Source organism: Ascidia mentula, chromosome 8, assembly GCF_947561715.1.
Source record: "Ascidia mentula chromosome 8, kaAscMent1.1, whole genome shotgun sequence".
Lineage (NCBI taxonomy): Eukaryota > Metazoa > Chordata > Ascidiacea > Phlebobranchia > Ascidiidae > Ascidia > Ascidia mentula.
The window spans coordinates 14701974-14721054 of NC_138573.1; the positions used below are offsets into that span (position 1 = coordinate 14701974).

The following is a 19081-nucleotide window of genomic DNA, read 5'->3' on the forward strand; positions in this document are numbered from 1 at the left end:
GTGGCTACAAAGCGCTTACCCCACATCACCATTTCCGACGGCATTAACTTCTTTTACAAAGACCACTGTAAATATGTTTACATTTGGTCCGCTACGCTCTTTTCCTTCAGTGTTGCTCCTTTTGTGTGTGGGCTACTTATCCTATTTATTAATTGCACCCCAAATAAATTCACGATATCGTTCATCTGCCAAATCTATTACCAGTAAGAATCAGTTTTAGGCTGAGTAAAGCAGTCAATATGCACAGCCCATATTCATATGGAAAAAACTACTGGCTTTGAGATGACGGGACAAGCATTTTCTAATACATTTGAACAATGAATTTACGACAATATAATTCTTTTAGGGATAGGCCATGTTTCGAAGATCTGTTTTCGGTTTAAGCAGGAGAACTTTTCATGGGCAACATGTGTTCTGGTCAAAAGCAATACTTACCCAGGCAAGGCCTATTCCAATAGAGATAATAATGCTTTTCAGAGTAAGCTGCAGATAAGGACAGGACCATTGTTTTGACCTAATTGGTCTCATCAGTGCAGGTTTGGTGTGACTCACAATTATCTTGCCAACTAAATGGCAAAAAAAGTTTTACCTTTGACAAACAAATGAAATTGCAATGAACAAATTTTACTAGAAGCACTTTTACGAAATAATTTTTTTCACTAGAATATAGTTGCAATTTTTGTATAGCTTTTATGTTGAGAACATGCAATATATTAGTGCCTGATAAATAATTTACTCACTTGGCTAATGATCGACATTTCGCTCATCCGGTCAATCAAAAAAATTCCCCGCACAGAACCAAAATTCTGTTTCTGATATGTTTGGATTTGTTGAACTTCTAATCAAGAAAGGCATTGCAAACGCAATTTTGTCCGACAAAACAACAGCAAAATGGCTGATTATAACGAAAAAAAGTCAAGGGACGGACAAATGCGTGCAGCGATAAACCAACAACTTGTCGAGACGGCCGAGAGAGAGAAAAACTCAAGGAGTTGCTGAGAAAAAGACTTTCTGAATGCGGCTGGCGTGACCAACTCAAGAACCTGTGCAAAGATATTGTTCGCGAGCGTGGCTTAGAACACATAACCGTGGACGATCTGATCCAAGAAATAACACCAAACGCAAGACAGCTTGTTCCCGATAGCATCAAAAAGGAACTGCTGCATCAAATTCGAACATTTCTTGCCATGCAAGCTAACTTGTAAAATTACTATTTTCGTTATTGTTTTTGAAATGGTGCATGTAAATTGTTGTGGCTTATATCAGAAACAATTCTCTACAGTTTGAATGTTTTGTTTAGAAATTCTTTAAAAAAGTTTTTTGTTTGCATGAACTTTTAACTGGCGTTAAAATCGTGTTAAAACTTTTTTGAGGTTTTTGCAGAAAGATGGAAGCAAATGTGCAATCAACACCATTTAGTAATTTAAAAATAAAAGATTTTAAGCCATTACAAGACCTAAAGCTTGCCCTTGCCCAAAATGCAAAGCAAAGCGAATGTACTTTTGCTACACTTGCTACAAATTTGTGGAGGACATTGACAGCAAAAAAATGCCGAACATAAAGGTAAGTTATCCTCTGTATATAGTTATAACATTTAGTATTTAAACAGTTTGTTGTTAATGCTGCCAGACATATTATTCAATATTTCAAAGCTCCTGTGGCAAGAAAACTACTTGTTTGGAAGATGTTTCGGTCGTTATACAACAGACCTTCATCGGTACAAGTGAAGTGAAATGCCAACATGGTGATAAATAGTAACGCGTAAAAAACGGGGACTCGTCCAAACAAGTAGTTTTATTGCCAGAGGAGCTTGGAATTATTGAACATTTAGTATTGTTATACATACTTTGTTGTGTGTTTCAACTATTTCTTGCTTTTTAGCTTCCAATACCATGTGATGTCATTAAACACCCCAAAGAGCTGGATGGGAAGAGTACAGCAGTTCATGCTGCAATAATTGCACCGGACGATGTTCACATATATACTTACCCAGTCATACCCGATTATTCCAAAAATGAAGTATGTTAAAAAGTATGACTCTATTTGGTTAGGAACATAACTGACAGTTTTATATATCTTTAATACAAACAAAATAGCCAATACAATGGTTGAGAACCTTATGCTACAGACATTTCAATTGCTTTCTACATTAATTTTCAGTGTAAAATAAGACGAACCATTGTATTGGCTATTTTGTTTGTATTAAAGATCTATTTGGTTAAAAAAGTTGTTTTATTTTCAATGTGTTCAGATTTATGCCCTCCTTCAAATAAAAAAAAACATGTTCAAAAGTTAAATGTTTATACAAATTTGCAAACCAATGGAAGAAATACCATTATCAGTATGTTTTTCTGTATATCAGAAATACATTTGTTACCAATCTTAATGTATAATTCAAACAGGATGTCCTTCTAGTATTCCCTGGACCGGATGCACACTCCCTACAATATTACTCCAAGTGCAAGTCAACTACCACAAATGTAGGCAGAAAACGATCATTGGATGAACTTTCCGATGAAGGGTAAATACATTCAGGAAAAAAAAAACACAACTTAGCTTAAATTGTATGTTAAGTGAATGCCCTCCACGAAAGGAAAGAAAGGTTGAGAGTGATTGTGAAAAGCAAGAAAGTGAGACGTGCATCAACAAAGGGTGAGAATATGAACTTTATTCAGCACTGCATTGATACCTTCATCTTAGCTTCATAGTGACATGTAAAACTTTGATTAAAATGCAAAACTTTGGTTAATTATGTTGAATGTCTTAAGTTGCTGTTGTTGTTTTAATAGTGCCATAAACTGCAATGATAAGAAAATCATAGAACCCACATTCAAGAGAATTGTTCTCATTGATAGTACATGGAATCAAGTACATGGAATTTCTTCAGACAAGCGTATGAAAGGTATGCACAAGGCAATGACAGGTTATGTCTGTTTAGTCCTGGAATTGTGTTGGATACTCTGTGCTGCATATCAGTATAAAGCTCAGCGGCAAAAAGCTAGTGGTTGCATCAGAATATATGTTTGGGGTATTGTTTTTAAGCATTACAGTAATCTTCCACAAAGTGAAATTATAATCGTGCCAGTGTAATAATGCTTAGTGTTCATTTAGGTGTAAAATGCGTCGAACTGACTGAACAATCCACAAACTACTGGAGGCGACAGCACAGTAGGCCAGACAACCACCTCGCAACGATTGAGGCAATCCATTCGTTTTACAGACAGTACCACGATATGTTTATAGGAAATTACGAAGGGCAGTACGACGATCTCTTGTATTTTTTCGTGTTCTTCCATCAAATGGTGCACAAAAACAAAGAAATGAAAAAAAGATTTTGACGAATTTCTTTGTGTGTTTGAAATAAACAGTCCTGGGTTTTGTTAAACAATTTTTCAGTCTCTTAATACAAACGCGTAAAAAAGTAAGAAAGTTAGAAGTGAGCATTTTTGTGAAATATTTTTCTACAAAATCCGACCGACTCGTTTCATGCCTTTCAAACGCTTTTTAACAGCATCCAGCAGCAATCGACTAGATGACTAAAAAGGTTGTTTGACTCTACATTGTTGCACCAAAACTGTCGTATTTCCACTCGAAAAAGGTGGATAGTACCAGGAAGACTTCCCTAATACATTTTGATATACATTAAGGCCATTTCCCACATTAAAACTAAGTAATACAGATAGGAGGAATGTATTACTGGATTTCCGAGTTGGAATTATGGGATTTTATACTACAAGACCTCCGGTGCATACAGGCTATAAATATCAAGGTTTCAAACGTCCCTCATAACTGTGTAAATAACTCTAAGGGTCTCAGAGATATTTAACAGGGTCTCGATGGCCTGAGCGCTTATTGAGTCTCTTTGATGGTTAAACCTGCTTCTGCCCCGTTCTATAAAGCAACCAGAACCAAAATCTCTTCCCGAATAATTGTATTCATTTCTGTTATCTTCTTCATTACGACGGTACATTACAACTTTCAATACAACGTTGATAGGATGCCAGCAAATAGGATGCATTTCCCGGTCTAAACTGGGCTCTTTAACGCTCTCCATTATGAGAGCTGATTGGTCAATAATGTCACGTGATATCATGAGGCGCTTGAAGTAATATAATACAAGAACATAGGTGTGATGTGACAAGCATAGGAGAACATTTTATGTGATAAACAGGATGTTGAATGAATCACTTTACTCGAGAATATTCGATGGCTAAATCATTTGGGTCACATGATGGGATTATGCAGTACATGTGCAAAGCTGCGCGCAAAGCATTACGCAACTCAAGCACTGGTTTCTGTGACGTATGTTACACACGCAAAACATTACGCAATACAAGCACTGGTTTCTGTGACTGCTAGATTTCGGTTTTCGGACCCGAGTCTAATGAACCCGTTACTGCACTGAAAACTGCAGTTGTTGCTTACAGTATTTTTATTCTGAATAAATATGTACATTTATGGTTACAACTTTTTGCAAGCATATTTTCGTGTCAAGTCGCTTTGTGCAAGAACCTGGATAATAGCAACACAAAAGCGGAATTAATGGCGCTACAGATCGCGAAGCACATTTTGAACACGACATTTGCGGTAAAAACCCTGCTCTACAATGTATGGAGACGAAAGAGTTACATGCTGTAGAAGTAAAAAAAATACAAGATTCGTTAATTATACAAAGAAATATCATCCATTGACGCACTGATGATGCTTTTTATGCAAACAATGCCGAAAAAAACAGAAAATTAGCCACAGCCTTTATGTTTCTAGCAGTTAACCTGACAATAATCTACTCTGCATGAAGAACATTTTGAAAAACAACTTCATCTTTTCTAGTAGGGACGCTAGTGTTTCGATTATTCTTTCGCCAAATGTCTTTTGACTATTCTTTATAGCTTCCCACGCTTGTGCAAGGTTCCACTTATTATTTTTAAGGTAATCAATCACAGAACGACCAGCCTCAGTTGTGGAACGACCTAAAGCAATGCCTATTTTGACTCCGGCACGAACATTTCTCAAAGACTCTCCAACCAAACCAGATACAGTTGCGAGGCTAATCACTAAAAAGCCCGCACCATGTTTTATGAAATCCCCGTTGACAATTTTGCGCAGTGCACACTCAATTCCGAGGATAGCTTTTTTCCGGGCTTTTGCATCAGTGATTTTGTCATAAATTGTTGTTCTGTAACGTATGCCTTCTTTCTCAAAATTTGTTTCAAGTTGCTCCAAATTTAAATTTTCTTCCTATAAAAATGTTTCTTAGAAAACATTTATTTGAAGCACACTATACATTTTACCTTTTCAATTTTTTTTCCCCATTGTTTTGTCAAATCATTCACTAAGATGTTAGCTTTGCGTAACTGCAAAATGAACAGAAAATCTTTTTTTGTCAAAGATTTCTTCAAATGTTTAATAATTGTATTAAAATCTACTGTTAAATGTCCATTTGGGGTAGGGCAGTAACTGAGTTTCTTCTAAACACAAAAAAATGACTTTTGTGCAATTATCATGATGGCACATGAGTTTCTGAAATTGTGGCGGACAATAAATTTCGCCAGTACGTAAAAAAAACTCCACAACCAAGATTATCCAGTCATAGGCACGTTGTGGCGTAAAACGTCCCGATATTCACTCTTTTGTTGTATGGTTTACCTCAGTTTCAAAATAAGTGGAAACTCTTTTTGGTATGCCAGTGAACTTCATTCACTCGGTTTTGGTTACAAAGCTGATTATGAGTTTATGCTGTTACCGATATTCTATCAAATCTATTGTATACCATAACGATTGGTTCTAAAAAAATCTTTGAATACTCAGGAACTTTGCCTATCACTATGAATTTGTCCATCAAACCGAACCAAGATTACTTTAGTTGTGTACTTTACTGCCATGTGTGTGTTCGGTCACCTGATATTCTCTTTCGATCTTATTCTTTAAATTTGGCAGGTAGTGATCTATTTGACGACCTCGGGCTCTTTCATGACACGACTCAAGCACGTCATTTTTCGTACTTTCGTGTTTTCTTTCGAATTCATCCTCTTCAAGTTCATCAAACTAAAATAAATGATTTCTGTCATATTTATACTACTGTTTTCGCTTTAGGCGCGAATCAGTTACTTGGTCCATGATGTCCGTGTAGTTACTTAAACAAGAAGTGACAAGATTTTCCATTTGGTGTTGGTGAATTCCCTGAAAAATATCAATGTTATTGCAATGTTTCTTTAGCGCAATATATAGTTAATTTGCCCTGAATGTAAATTTACCATGAACGCTGTTTTCAATGTTTCCGCGTTTCCAATATTTTTAGCAAGTTCCTTTGCCATGGTAATAAGATCTTTCCCTTTTGGTGCCGCAGTGGAAGCAAACTCTAAGTTTTCTTTCGAAAAAATGTCTTTGTGCAGCTCCATCATTTTATCTTTGGCTTCATTTTTTATGTCTGGAAATATTTGTTTTGCTTGATAAAATTGTAATTACAAATAGATATCATCGCTTGCTAACTGTAGGTCAAATGAACACAAACACACTTCAATTTCAATTTTCAAAAAATTTTGTAAGCAAACCTTTCATAAATTTGGAGTCGTTTCGTTTCACTTTTTTGCCTGGATAAGGCATGAGAAAACATTTGTGTGATTGGAACGAAGTTTCCAAGCTTTGAAAAAGTTCAGTAAATCCCGCCTCTCCTTTTACACGCTTGAATGAACAATGCACTTCGTTGTTGCGATGTAAAATGCAAAAATGTCGGGCGCATTGACCAATGTTGCCAATTGTCCGCCCAAATTTTAAAACTTTCTCACCTCATAGTAATCTAGACCACCAGAAAATCCATATTCATGTTGATCTGCAAAATCCCAATCCCTGATCACTGCAAGCAGTTTCTGAAACAAGCAAACTCCTTTGTCGTTGAGGTACAGAACATGAACCAGTAAAAAACATAAACAATGCCTAATTAACTTCTCAGAAAACCCGTCTCCTATAATGGTATCCTTACCCTTTCTCTAATCATGCTGATTTCTTCTTGAAGAAATGACAAACCCTGTTAAAAAACATTTGTTTCTGTAATTTTGTGCCCGTTGTCAATGATAAAAGATGCCTCCGCATTTAGCGCATAACAAAATTAATGAGAAAAGTTTAGTCTATGCATATGAAAGTAAATAACAAACATTGAATATAAGGTCTCGCATTTCTTTAAAGTAATATACTCGTTTAGTCACGTAAACAGCTTGCTTATATCAACATACCGCGTATTTGTCCAAGTCTTTCCACTTCATTTGCTCTTTCAAGTTGATAATTTGGATGAAGCTGAGTGTGGAGCTGATGGTAAAAATGTCAGCTTCCTTGGTCTCGTTAGGATCTCCTGATTCAAGACCTTGAACGTCCATCAGAAATACCGCAATCTAAAATAAAATTCGTTTAGGAATTTTTCCAGTAAAGCAACCATTATTTCTTGTGCAATACCTTTGCACTAGGTGTTTCCAGGTAAACAGGTTTTGTAGTCAAAGAAATTCCCCTTGTCACATTCTCCAATTGTTTTTTTGACTCAAACACTTGTTCGATTTCAACATCATTATTGTCTGTCTAATTACATAGAAATCGTTTTCGTTGTTTTATAATTACGGTTCGATGTCATACTTACTTCATCTGGGTTTGTCACATGACTTTGCAGGAGGTGCCAAAACAAGTTTAATAGATACGACTTGCCAGTTCTGGCTGGCCCGCTAATAGATACAATTACAATAGGTACATCTTGTAATTCCTCGTTGTCGATAACGGTTTTAACTTTTTCTAATTGAAATTGTAGATTTTCGTCCATGAGTGCTAATGATGTCATGGTGAACAACTGTCCTATGCGCCTAATAACTGTGACCTATGTGCCTAATAACGTGTGGCAACGTCGCATACAGAAAGTTGCTTTTAACCATACGAGTATTGCAACAGTTCTCTGTAATAAACCAGTTGTTTTGTCAGGAACGTTTATAGAGAAGCTAGCGGAATTTTTAGGATCTGTAAATATTTGCAGCTTGTAACAACAAAGTAATTAACATACAACAACACAGCCCCTATTGTGTATGGAATGGAATAGAATTTATGTGTGCATTTAACTTGTAGGTCAATTACCCCATCTATGCGTTTGGCGTTTAATGCGTACATGACGGTTCTTTGTACTTTACTGCAAATTTTGTACGTAGCCGCGTTTGTTTTTTTGTCGATTGCCCTTGTTAAACTTTTAATAACGTTGAAATACAATCTGTCTTCACAATCAGGAAATACCATCGAGAATTTATTCTCTTTAAAGCGACACCAAAATTATTGGCATATTTATGTTTGAATATAATACTAATGCTTCTTATAACTCTTGTTCATAAATTTTCATCGCTGAAAACATTTTTTGTAAAAATAATTTTGCACACTTATTGAATGACAACTTTAACGCAATATAAAACGCTAACTTTTGCCAAATATTAACTATGCCTCCTTGCGCCAAGCTCTCACATGCGTCTAACTCTTTTTACTTCCTCAATGGTAATAACTTCTCGCTGAATTTAACCGTTTGAAGTCAAGGGTCTTTGTCGTGCAGCTGTAGAGACCTTTATAACATCACCTGACATGAAAATGTCTACAGCGTTGTATATAGCGACGCCGTTGCGACGTTCACTCGTGACTTCGCGAAATTGGTTAAATCAGTTTCTCAACCTTTTTCTTCTCACGGTCCACTTGTGATGACTATTTTAGATATATGCGACAATGTTTTACCACTGTGAGATTAGATTTTAAACAAGTGGTTTTAAAACTGCAAATGGTATCTAAAGATTTTTTTCTACAAAGTTTTGCCCTAGGCCTGCCAAGTAAAAATCTGCTGACATAAATTAGAGGCTTATTTCTTCAAAAGACAAAAGATATAAAATTTTATTAGAACAGCCACGTAAATGAGGCGTTACAACTCATTTGTATAAAATACTTACTTACCAATCTTTTAATTTCATTATTGTTCAAATACATTTTTGGGAAATTGGTCGCGATGAAGATACTTTAATGTTATTTTACTATACATTTGACGCAGTTTTATCGCTTCTGTGTGTTTTTGCATGTAATTCCGCTTGACATTGTACTATATAAGCTAGGGAAGTCCTGCTGAAATACGACCACAATGTCGATCACAATAAATAGTTTTTGCCATCAAAAGATATTTTTTAGTTGAGTTAGCAATATGCCTTTCAACGTCAGCAACAAAGTGACAATTTGCCTGGAAAATAGAAAATACAACGTCAGTAAAAACAAATTTTATATGCCTTTTGGGCATTAATGACTTTAAATATTGCCAGTTAAAGGTTCATGTTTTTAAATTTGTTTGATTGGCCTTCCTGACCTGACGTAGTTAGTCCTGCTGTAAAATATCAGCGGTCATTAGCATTCATCAATCAACTAACTATTAACTGTGTTTTTTGTTGACAGCTCATATGTCAGATGTTGCGTGACCTACTTTGTTTGTCTTGTTTTTTAAAATTGTGTCTGGATAAAGCAAGGAAATGCATTTTTTAATATTGTTTAGGAGGACCTGCATGACAATGAACCAAAAAAACCTCGGTGTGTAGTTTAGGCTTGTTGCACATATTGTGGGAGTAGGTACGTGACATTGCTTCAATCCAACCGTCTGCTCCCTCGCTTTGGTTCATTTGATTGGAGTCGTGCACCTGGAGAAATCTTTATAAAATCACCTGCCGTGGAAATAACTATAGAGCGTTGTGCAGCGACGCGGTTGCCACGTCCAATCGTGGCTTTGTCACGTTGGCTAAATCAGTTCCCCAAGTTTTTAAAGCTCGCGGTCCACTTGTAATGACTATATTTTTCCCTTTTTAAAAAAACAGGTGGCTTTATACAATAGGCAATACTTTGTCCATTCCAATTAGACTCGTAACACGTTCATATAATGTGTAAACTTTGCAAACGATTTATCCACAAATAAATTGCTTTGCGGTTAATCAGAAAAAAAACATTGCAGACGACCTTCCGGTCGTGACCAACTTGTGGTTAAACACTCGACTAAAAGATACAATTTGAACCAGAAAACTAAATTTCATACACATTTCAAATTAATTGCTCGGAACTAAAACAAGTTTTGGAACAATGCTGCCATTGAGATTCTAGAGTCCTGTTTAACAGTTTAACACATTTTGGGCAAAAATTGTGTGATCCAATTTTGATGACTGATCCAGAAAGTGATTCGCTATAAAAATAGTGTGGGTAACCCCGACGCGGTAAATATATCTCCGTACCATTGTCGTTAAATATAACTTGAGGCATGAATACCTGACTTGTTGATTTTGTTTAAATGATGCGCTATTTCCAAACCTATGTTATTTTACTTCACATTACCAAAATGCGCTTTGCATGTCAGATTTTTTGAACCTTTTTTTCTGAAACGCACTTAAAAGCCTAATTTCGCAATTATGCAACCACCAAGCAAATAAATCTCAAATGTTAGAAATAGCCAAAGATCCTTGTGTTTACATAATAGAAATGTTTTTTATGTTGCTTCTCGAGAAGAAATATTAGGCCTATCTGTGAAATATAATAATTTTTTAAATATTGTTTAGGAGGACCTGCATGACAATGAACCAAAAAACCTCGGTGTGTAGTTTAGGCTTGTTGCACATATTGTGGGAGTAGGTACGTGACATTGCTTAAATCCAACCGTCTGCTCCCTCGCTTTGGTTCATTTGATTGGATTCGTGCACCTGGAGAAATCTTTATAAAATCACCTGCCGTGGAAATAACTATAGAGCGTAGTGTTGCGACGCCGTTGCAACGTTTAATCGTGGCTTTGTCACGTTGGCAAAATAAGTTTCCCAACCTTTTTTATCTCGCGGCCCACTTGTAATGACCATTTTTTCCCTTTTAAAAAAACAGGTGGCTTTATACAATAGGCAATACTTTGTCCATTCCAATTAGACTCGTAACACGTTCATATAATGTGTAAACTTTGCAAACGATTTAACCACAAATAAATTGCTTTGCGGTTAATCAGAAAAAAACATTGCAGACGACCTTCCGGTCGTGACCAACTTGTGGTTAAACACTCGACTAAAAGATTCAATTTGAACCAGAAAACTAAATTTCATACACATTTCAAATTAATTGCTCGGAACTAAAACAAGTTTTGGAACAATGCTGCCATTGAGATTCTAGAGTCCTATTTAACAGTTTAACACATTTTGGGCAAAAATTGTGTGATCCAATTTTGATGACTGATCCAGAAAGTGATTCGCTATAAAAATAGTGTGGGTAACCCCGACGCGGTAAATATATCTCCGTCCCATTGTCGTTAAATATAACTTGAGGCATGAATACCTGACTTGTTGATTTTGTTTAAATGATGCGCTATTTCCAAACCTATGTTATTTTACTTCACATTACCAAAATGCGCTTTGCATGTCAGATTTTTTGAACCTTTTTTTCTGAAACGCACTTAAAAGCCTAATTTCGCAATTATACAACCACCAAGCAAATAAATCTCAAATGTTAGAAATAGCCAAAGATCCTTGTGTTTACATAATTGAAATGTTTTTTATGTTGCTTCTCGAGAAGAAATATTAGGCCTATCTGTGAAATATAATAATTTTTTAAATATTGTTTAGGAGGACCTGCATGACAATGAACCAAAAAACCTCGGTGTGTAGTTTAGGCTTGTTGCACATATTGTGGGAGTAGGTACGTGACATTGCTTAAATCCAACCGTCTGCTCCTTCGCTTTGGTTCATTTGATTGGATTCGTGCACCTGGAGAAATCTTTATAAAACCACCTGCCGTGGAAATAACTATAGAGCGTTGTGCAGCGACGCCGTTGCCACGTCCAATCGTGGCTTTGTCACGTTGGCTAAATCAGTTTCCCAAGTTTTTAAAGCTCGCGGTCCACTTGTAATGACTATATTTTTCCCTTTTTAAAAAAACAGGTGGCTTTATACAATAGGCAATACTTTGTCCATTCCAATTAGACTCGTAACACGTTCATATAATGTGTAAACTTTGCAAACGATTTAACCACAAATAAATTGCTTTGCGGTTAATCAGAAAAAAACATTGCAGACGACCTTCCGGTCGTGACCAACTTGTGGTTAAACACTCGACTAAAAGATTCAATTTGAACCAGAAAACTAAATTTCATACACATTTCAAATTAATTGCTCGGAACTAAAACAAGTTTTGGAACAACAATGCTGCCATTGAGATTCTAGAGTCCTATTTAACAGTTTAACACATTTTGGGCAAATATTGTGTGATCCAATTTTGATGACTGATCCAGAAAGTGATTCGCTATAAAAATAGTGTGGGTAACCCCGACGCGGTAAATATATCTCCGTCCCATTGTCGTTAAATATAACTTGAGGCATGAATACCTGACTTGTTGATTTTGTTTAAATGATGCGCTATTTCCAAACCTATGTTATTTTACTTCACATTACCAAAATGCGCTTTGCATGTCAGATTTTTTGAACCTTTTTTTCTGAAACGCACTTAAAAGCCTAATTTCGCAATTATGCAACCACCAAGCAAATAAATCTCAAATGTTAGAAATAGCCAAAGATCCTTGTGTTTACATAATTGAAATGTTTTTTATGTTGCTTCTCGAGAAGAAATATTAGGCCTATCTGTGAAATATAATAATTTTTTAAATATTGTTTAGGAGGACCTGCATGACAATGAACCAAAAAACCTCGGTGTGTAGTTTAGGCTTGTTGCACATATTGTGGGAGTAGGTACGTGACATTGCTTCAATCCAACCGTCTGCTCCCTCGCTTTGGTTCATTTGATTGGAGTCGTGCACCTGGAGAAATCTTTATAAAATCACCTGCCGTGGAAATAACTATAGAGCGTTGTGCAGCGACGCCGTTGCCACGTCCAATCGTGGCTTTGTCACGTTGGCTAAATCAGTTTCCCAAGTTTTTAAAGCTCGCGGTCCACTTGTAATGACTATATTTTTCCCTTTTTAAAAAAACAGGTGGCTTTATACAATAGGCAATACTTTGTCCATTCCAATTAGACTCGTAACACGTTCATATAATGTGTAAACTTTGCAAACGATTTAACCACAAATAAATTGCTTTGCGGTTAATCAGAAAAAAACATTGCAGACGACCTTCCGGTCGTGACCAACTTGTGGTTAAACGCTCGACTAAAAGATTCAATTTGAACCAGAAAACTAAATTTCATACACATTTCAAATTAATTGCTCGGAACTAAAACAAGTTTTGGAACAATGCTGCCATTGAGATTCTAGAGTCCTATTTAACAGTTTAACACATTTTGGGCAAAAATTGTGTGATCCAATTTTGATGACTGATCCAGAAAGTGATTCGCTATAAAAATAGTGTGGGTAACCCCGACGCGGTAAATATATCTCCGTCCCATTGTCGTTAAATATAACTTGAGGCATGAATACCTGACTTGTTGATTTTGTTTAAATGATGCGCTATTTCCAAACCTATGTTATTTTACTTCACATTACCAAAATGCGCTTTGCATGTCAGATTTTTTGAACCTTTTTTTCTGAAACGCACTTAAAAGCCTAATTTCGCAATTATGCAACCACCAAGCAAATAAATCTCAAATGTTAGAAATAGCCAAAGATCCTTGTGTTTACATAATTGAAATGTTTTTTATGTTGCTTCTCGAGAAGAAATATTAGGCCTATCTGTGAAATATAATAATTTTTTAAATATTGTTTAGGAGGACCTGCATGACAATGAACCAAAAAACCTCGGTGTGTAGTTTAGGCTTGTTGCACATATTGTGGGAGTAGGTACGTGACATTGCTTCAATCCAACCGTCTGCTCCCTCGCTTTGGTTCATTTGATTGGAGTCGTGCACCTGGAGAAATCTTTATAAAATCACCTGCCGTGGAAATAACTATAGAGCGTTGTGCAGCGACGCCGTTGCCACGTCCAATCGTGGCTTTGTCACGTTGGCTAAATCAGTTTCCCAAGTTTTTAAAGCTCGCGGTCCACTTGTAATGACTATATTTTTCCCTTTTTAAAAAAACAGGTGGCTTTATACAATAGGCAATACTTTGTCCATTCCAATTAGACTCGTAACACGTTCATATAATGTGTAAACTTTGCAAACGATTTAACCACAAATAAATTGCTTTGCGGTTAATCAGAAAAAAACATTGCAGACGACCTTCCGGTCGTGACCAACTTGTGGTTAAACGCTCGACTAAAAGATTCAATTTGAACCAGAAAACTAAATTTCATACACATTTCAAATTAATTGCTCGGAACTAAAACAAGTTTTGGAACAATGCTGCCATTGAGATTCTAGAGTCCTATTTAACAGTTTAACACATTTTGGGCAAAAATTGTGTGATCCAATTTTGATGACTGATCCAGAAAGTGATTCGCTATAAAAATAGTGTGGGTAACCCCGACGCGGTAAATATATCTCCGTCCCATTGTCGTTAAATATAACTTGAGGCATGAATACCTGACTTGTTGATTTTGTTTAAATGATGCGCTATTTCCAAACCTATGTTATTTTACTTCACATTACCAAAATGCGCTTTGCATGTCAGATTTTTTGAACCTTTTTTTCTGAAACGCACTTAAAAGCCTAATTTCGCAATTATGCAACCACCAAGCAAATAAATCTCAAATGTTAGAAATAGCCAAAGATCCTTGTGTTTACATAATTGAAATGTTTTTTATGTTGCTTCTCGAGAAGAAATATTAGGCCTACCTGTGAAATATAATAATTTTTTAAATATTGTTTAGGAGGACCTGCATGACAATGAACCAAAAAACCTCGGTGTGTAGTTTAGGCTTGTTGCACATATTGTGGGAGTAGGTACGTGACATTGCTTAAATCCAACCGTCTGCTCCCTCGCTTTTGTTCATTTGATTGGATTCGTGCACCTGGAGAAATTTTTATAAAACCACCTGCCGTGGAAATAACTATAGAGCGTAGTGTTGCGACGCTGTTGCAACGTTTAATCGTGGCTTTGTCACGTTGGCTAAATAAGTTTCCCAACCTTTTTTATCTCGCGGCCCACTTGTAATGACCATTTTTTCCCTTTTCAAAAAACAGGTGGCTCTATACAGTAGGCAACATTTTGTCCATCCCAATTAGGCCCAGAACGCGTTCATATAAAGTGTGGACTTTGCAACCGATTTATCCGCATATGACTTGCTTCGCGGTCGATCAGAAAGAACTTTTGCGGACGACCTTCGGCTCGCGACCCACTCGTGGTAAAACACTCGACTAAAAGATTTAATTTGAACCAGAAAATTTAATTTCATACACATTTCAAATTAATTGCTCGGAACTAAAACAAGTTTTGGAACAATGCTGCCATTGAGATTCTAGAGTCCCATTTAACAGTTTAACACATTTTGGGCAAAAATTGTGTGATCCAATTTTGATGACTGATCCAGGTAGTGATTCGCTATAAAAATAGTGTGGGTAACCCCGACGCGGTAAATATATCTCCGTCCCATTGTCGTTAAATATAACTTGAGGCATGAATACCTGACTTGTTGATTTTGTTTAAATGATGGGCTATTTCCAAACCTATGTTATTTTACTTCACATTACCAAAATGCGCTTTGCATGTCAGATTTTTTGAACCTTTTTTCTGAAACGCGCATAAAAGCCTAATTTCGCAATTATGCAACCACCAAGCAAATAAATCTCAAATGTTAGAAATAGCCAAAGATCCTTGTGTTTACATAATTGAAATGTTTTTTTATGTTGCTTCTCGGGCCTAACTGTGAAATATAATTTTTTTTAAATATTGTTCAGGAAAACCTGCATGACAATGAACCAAAAAAACTCGGTGTGAAGGCTTGTTGCACATATTGTGGGAGTAGGTACGTGACATTGCTTAAATCCAACCGTCTTCTCCCTCGCTTTTGTTCATTTGATTGGAGTCGTGCAGCTGGAGAAATCTTTATAAAATCACCTGCCGTGGAAATAACTATAGAGCGTTGTGTTGCGACGCCGTTGCCACGTCCAATCGTGGCTTTGTCACGTTGGCTAAATCAGTTTCCCAAGTTTTTAAAGCTCGCGGTCCACTTGTAATGACTATATTTTTCCCTTTTCAAAAAAACAGGTGGCTTTATACAATAGGCAATACTTTGTCCATTCCAATTAGACTCGTAACACGTTCATATAATGTGTAAACTTTGCAAACGATTTATCCACAAATAAATTGCTTTGCGGTTAATCAGAAAAAAACTTTGCAGACGACCTTCGGGTCGCGACCAACTTGTGGTTAAACACTCGACTAAAAGATTCAGTTTGAACCAGGAAACTAAATTTCATACACATTTCCAATCAAGTGTTCGAAAGTAAAACCAGGTTTGGAACAATAATACTGCCATTGAGATTCTGCAGTGCTATTTAATAGTTTAACACATTTTGGGCAAAAATTGTGTGATCCAATTAGATGACTGATCCAGGTAGTGATTCGCTATAAAAATGGTGTGGCTAACCCCGACGCGGTAAATATATCTCCGTCCCATTGTCGTTAAATAAAACTTGAGGCATGAATACCTGACTTGTTGATTTTGTTTAAATGATGGGCTATTTCCAAACCTATGTTATTTTACTTCACATTACCAAAATGCGCTTTGCATGTCAGATTTTTTAAACCTTTTTATCTGAAACGCACTTAAAAGCCTAATTTCGCAATTATGCAACCACCAAGCAAATAAATCTCAAATGTTAGAAATAGCCAAAGATCCTTGTGTTTACATAATTGAAATGTTTTTTTATGTTACTTCTCGAGAAGAAATATTAGGCCTATCTGTGAAATATAATAATTTTTTAAATATTGTTTAGGAGGACCTGCATGACAATGAACCAAAAAACCTCGGTGTGTAGTTTAGGCTTGTTGCACATATTGTGGGAGTAGGTACGTGACATTGCTTAAATCCAACCGTCTGCTCCCTCGCTTTTGTTCATTTGATTAGAGTCGTGCACCTGGAGAAATCTTTATAAAACCACCTGCCGTGGAAATAACTGTAGAGCGTTGTGTTGCGACGCCGTTGCAACGTTTAATCGTGGCTTTGTCACGTTGGCTAAATCAGTTTCCCAACCTTTTTTATCTCGCGGCCCACTTGTAATGACCATTTTTTCCCTTTTCAAAAAACAGGTGGCTCTATACAGTAGGCAACATTTTGTCCATCCCAATTAGGCCCAGAACGCGTTCATATAAAGTGTGGACTTTGCAACCGATTTATCCGCATATAACTTGCTTCGCGGTCGATCAGAAAGAACTTTTGCGGACGGCCTTCGGCTCGCGACCCACTTTTGGAAAAACACTGGACTAAAAGATTCAATTTGAACCAGAAAAATTAATTTCATACACATTTCAAATTAATTGCTCGGAACTAAAACAAGTTTTGGAACAATGCTGCCATTGAGATTCTAGAGTCCTATTTAACAGTTTAACACATTTTGGGCAAAAATTGTGTGATCCAATTTTAATGACTGATCCAGAAAGTGATTCGCTATAAAAACAGTGTGGGTAACCCCGACGCGGTAAATATATCTCCGTCCCATTGTCGTTAAATATAACTTGAGGCATGAATACCTGACTTGTTGATTTTGTCACAATGATGGGCTTTTTCCAAACCTGTGTTATTTTACTTCACATTACCAAAATGCGCTTTGCAGACCTGCATGACAATGAACCAAAAAAACTCGGTGTGTAGGCTTGTTGCACATATTGCGGGAGTAGGTACGTGACATTGCTTAAATCCAACCGTTTGCTCCCTCGCTTTTGTTCATATGATTGGAGTCGTGCAGATGGAGAAATCTTTATGAAATCACCTGCCGTGGAAATAACTATAGAGCGTTGTGTTGCGACGCCGTTGCAACGTTTAATCGTGGCTTTGTCACGTTGGCTAAATCACTTTCACAACATTTTAAAGCTCGCGGTCCACTTGTAATGACCATTTTTTCCCTTTTTAAAAAACAGGTGGCTCTATACAGTAGGCAATACTTTGACGACAACCTAGTATGTCTGACAACCACTTCGAAACCAATCAAAGACAGCGTAATTACCGCGTCGTCTTATTTTTGTTCCACCGGTCTTGTCCATGAAGCTGGGATTCTTACCTGTAACATTTAAAGCTCTTGTGGTCTGCACATGACATTTACCACGCAACTATTTGCTGTATAAATGTTTACAGAAAGAATTGGCGAATGGATTCAAGTTGATTTGGAATCTCTGACTAACATCACTGGGATCGTAACGCAGGGACGAAACGACTGGAGCTGCTGGACAACAAAATTTAAGGTGTCATTTAACGCACCCAACGATCCACACTGGAAATATGTGACAGGCAGTGATAGTCAAGTGATGGTAGGAATAATTGTACTATTTGCTTAATTTTTCTTTGTTGGCTTAACCCTCGGCAACTGTAAATTCGAATGATAAGCCCACTAAGCAGCCCTTACCACTTAGAAGAAAAAAATATTTCGAGATTTTGCGGTGAACGAGTTCGAAAAACGTTTGTGAACCGCTGCAATGTTACTCCTGTTTATTTGATGTGCAAGTGTAATCACACAATGAATTGCAACAAGTTTCTTGGACGCTTAACGTTTTCGTATTTGCACTTTTTTTATTGAAATGTTTCCTTCAGGAATTTCATGGCAACAATGACAGGAATACAAAAGTCACCAACATGTTTGAAATACCCATCGAAGCTGTAAAACTTCGTGTGTTGCCTGTTCTATGGCACAGCCACGTTTGCGTGAGGCATGAATACCTGACATGTTGATTTTATCACTATGATGGGCTATTTCTAAACCTATGTTATTTTAATTTACCAAAACAATATATAATTTTTAATAATTCGCAAATGTTAGAAATAGCCAGTAACCATTTACATGATTTAAAATGTTTCTATATGTTTGCCTATCTGTGCAACCCAAGCGCATGTTGTCAGGGTAAATTATTATCCGTTTGTCTCAATACCTTACTTCACAACACGCTTATTGGATTGCAATCATTCTTTCGCATGAAAACTGTTTACGTTTATTATTCACCTCTAAATAGAAATGTTTACATGTAAAGCATACATCTCCCACT

The 19081-nt window shown here is 36.6% G+C and overlaps 2 protein-coding genes and 2 pseudogenes across 3 annotated transcripts; 3 read left to right on the top strand and 1 right to left on the bottom strand.

Annotated features, from left to right (window-relative positions):
* Positions 1 to 826: 826 nt before the first annotated feature.
* Positions 827 to 1244, top strand: LOC145911080 (transcription and mRNA export factor ENY2-like; annotated as a pseudogene).
* Positions 1245 to 1267: 23 nt separating this feature from the next.
* LOC145911079 (tRNA-uridine aminocarboxypropyltransferase 1-like) lies at positions 1268 to 3362 on the top strand (annotated as a pseudogene). The gene is made up of 6 exons (XR_014403226.1): positions 1268 to 1563; positions 1882 to 2019; positions 2403 to 2521; positions 2575 to 2652; positions 2790 to 2902; positions 3112 to 3362. The product of XR_014403226.1 is annotated as a tRNA-uridine aminocarboxypropyltransferase 1-like (transcript).
* Positions 3363 to 3946: 584 nt separating this feature from the next.
* On the bottom strand, positions 3947 to 8249 carry LOC145911416 (uncharacterized). The gene is made up of 11 exons (XM_082998738.1): positions 7625 to 8249; positions 7447 to 7566; positions 7230 to 7385; positions 6980 to 7024; positions 6786 to 6866; positions 6552 to 6681; positions 6255 to 6427; positions 6109 to 6180; positions 5899 to 6045; positions 5292 to 5354; positions 3947 to 5238 (listed from the first exon to the last, which is right to left on the bottom strand). Exons 1-11 carry the CDS (start codon positions 7817 to 7819, stop codon positions 4768 to 4770), a joined length of 1653 nt encoding a protein of 550 aa, XP_082854864.1. The 5' UTR covers positions 7820 to 8249; the 3' UTR covers positions 3947 to 4767.
* A 9791-nt stretch (positions 8250 to 18040) lies between these two features.
* Positions 18041 to 18862, top strand: LOC145912289 (retinoschisin-like). The gene is made up of 2 exons (XM_082999713.1): positions 18041 to 18352; positions 18633 to 18862. Exons 1-2 carry the CDS (start codon positions 18170 to 18172, stop codon positions 18768 to 18770), a joined length of 321 nt encoding a protein of 106 aa, XP_082855839.1. The 5' UTR covers positions 18041 to 18169; the 3' UTR covers positions 18771 to 18862.
* The last annotated feature ends 219 nt before the right edge of the window (positions 18863 to 19081 follow it).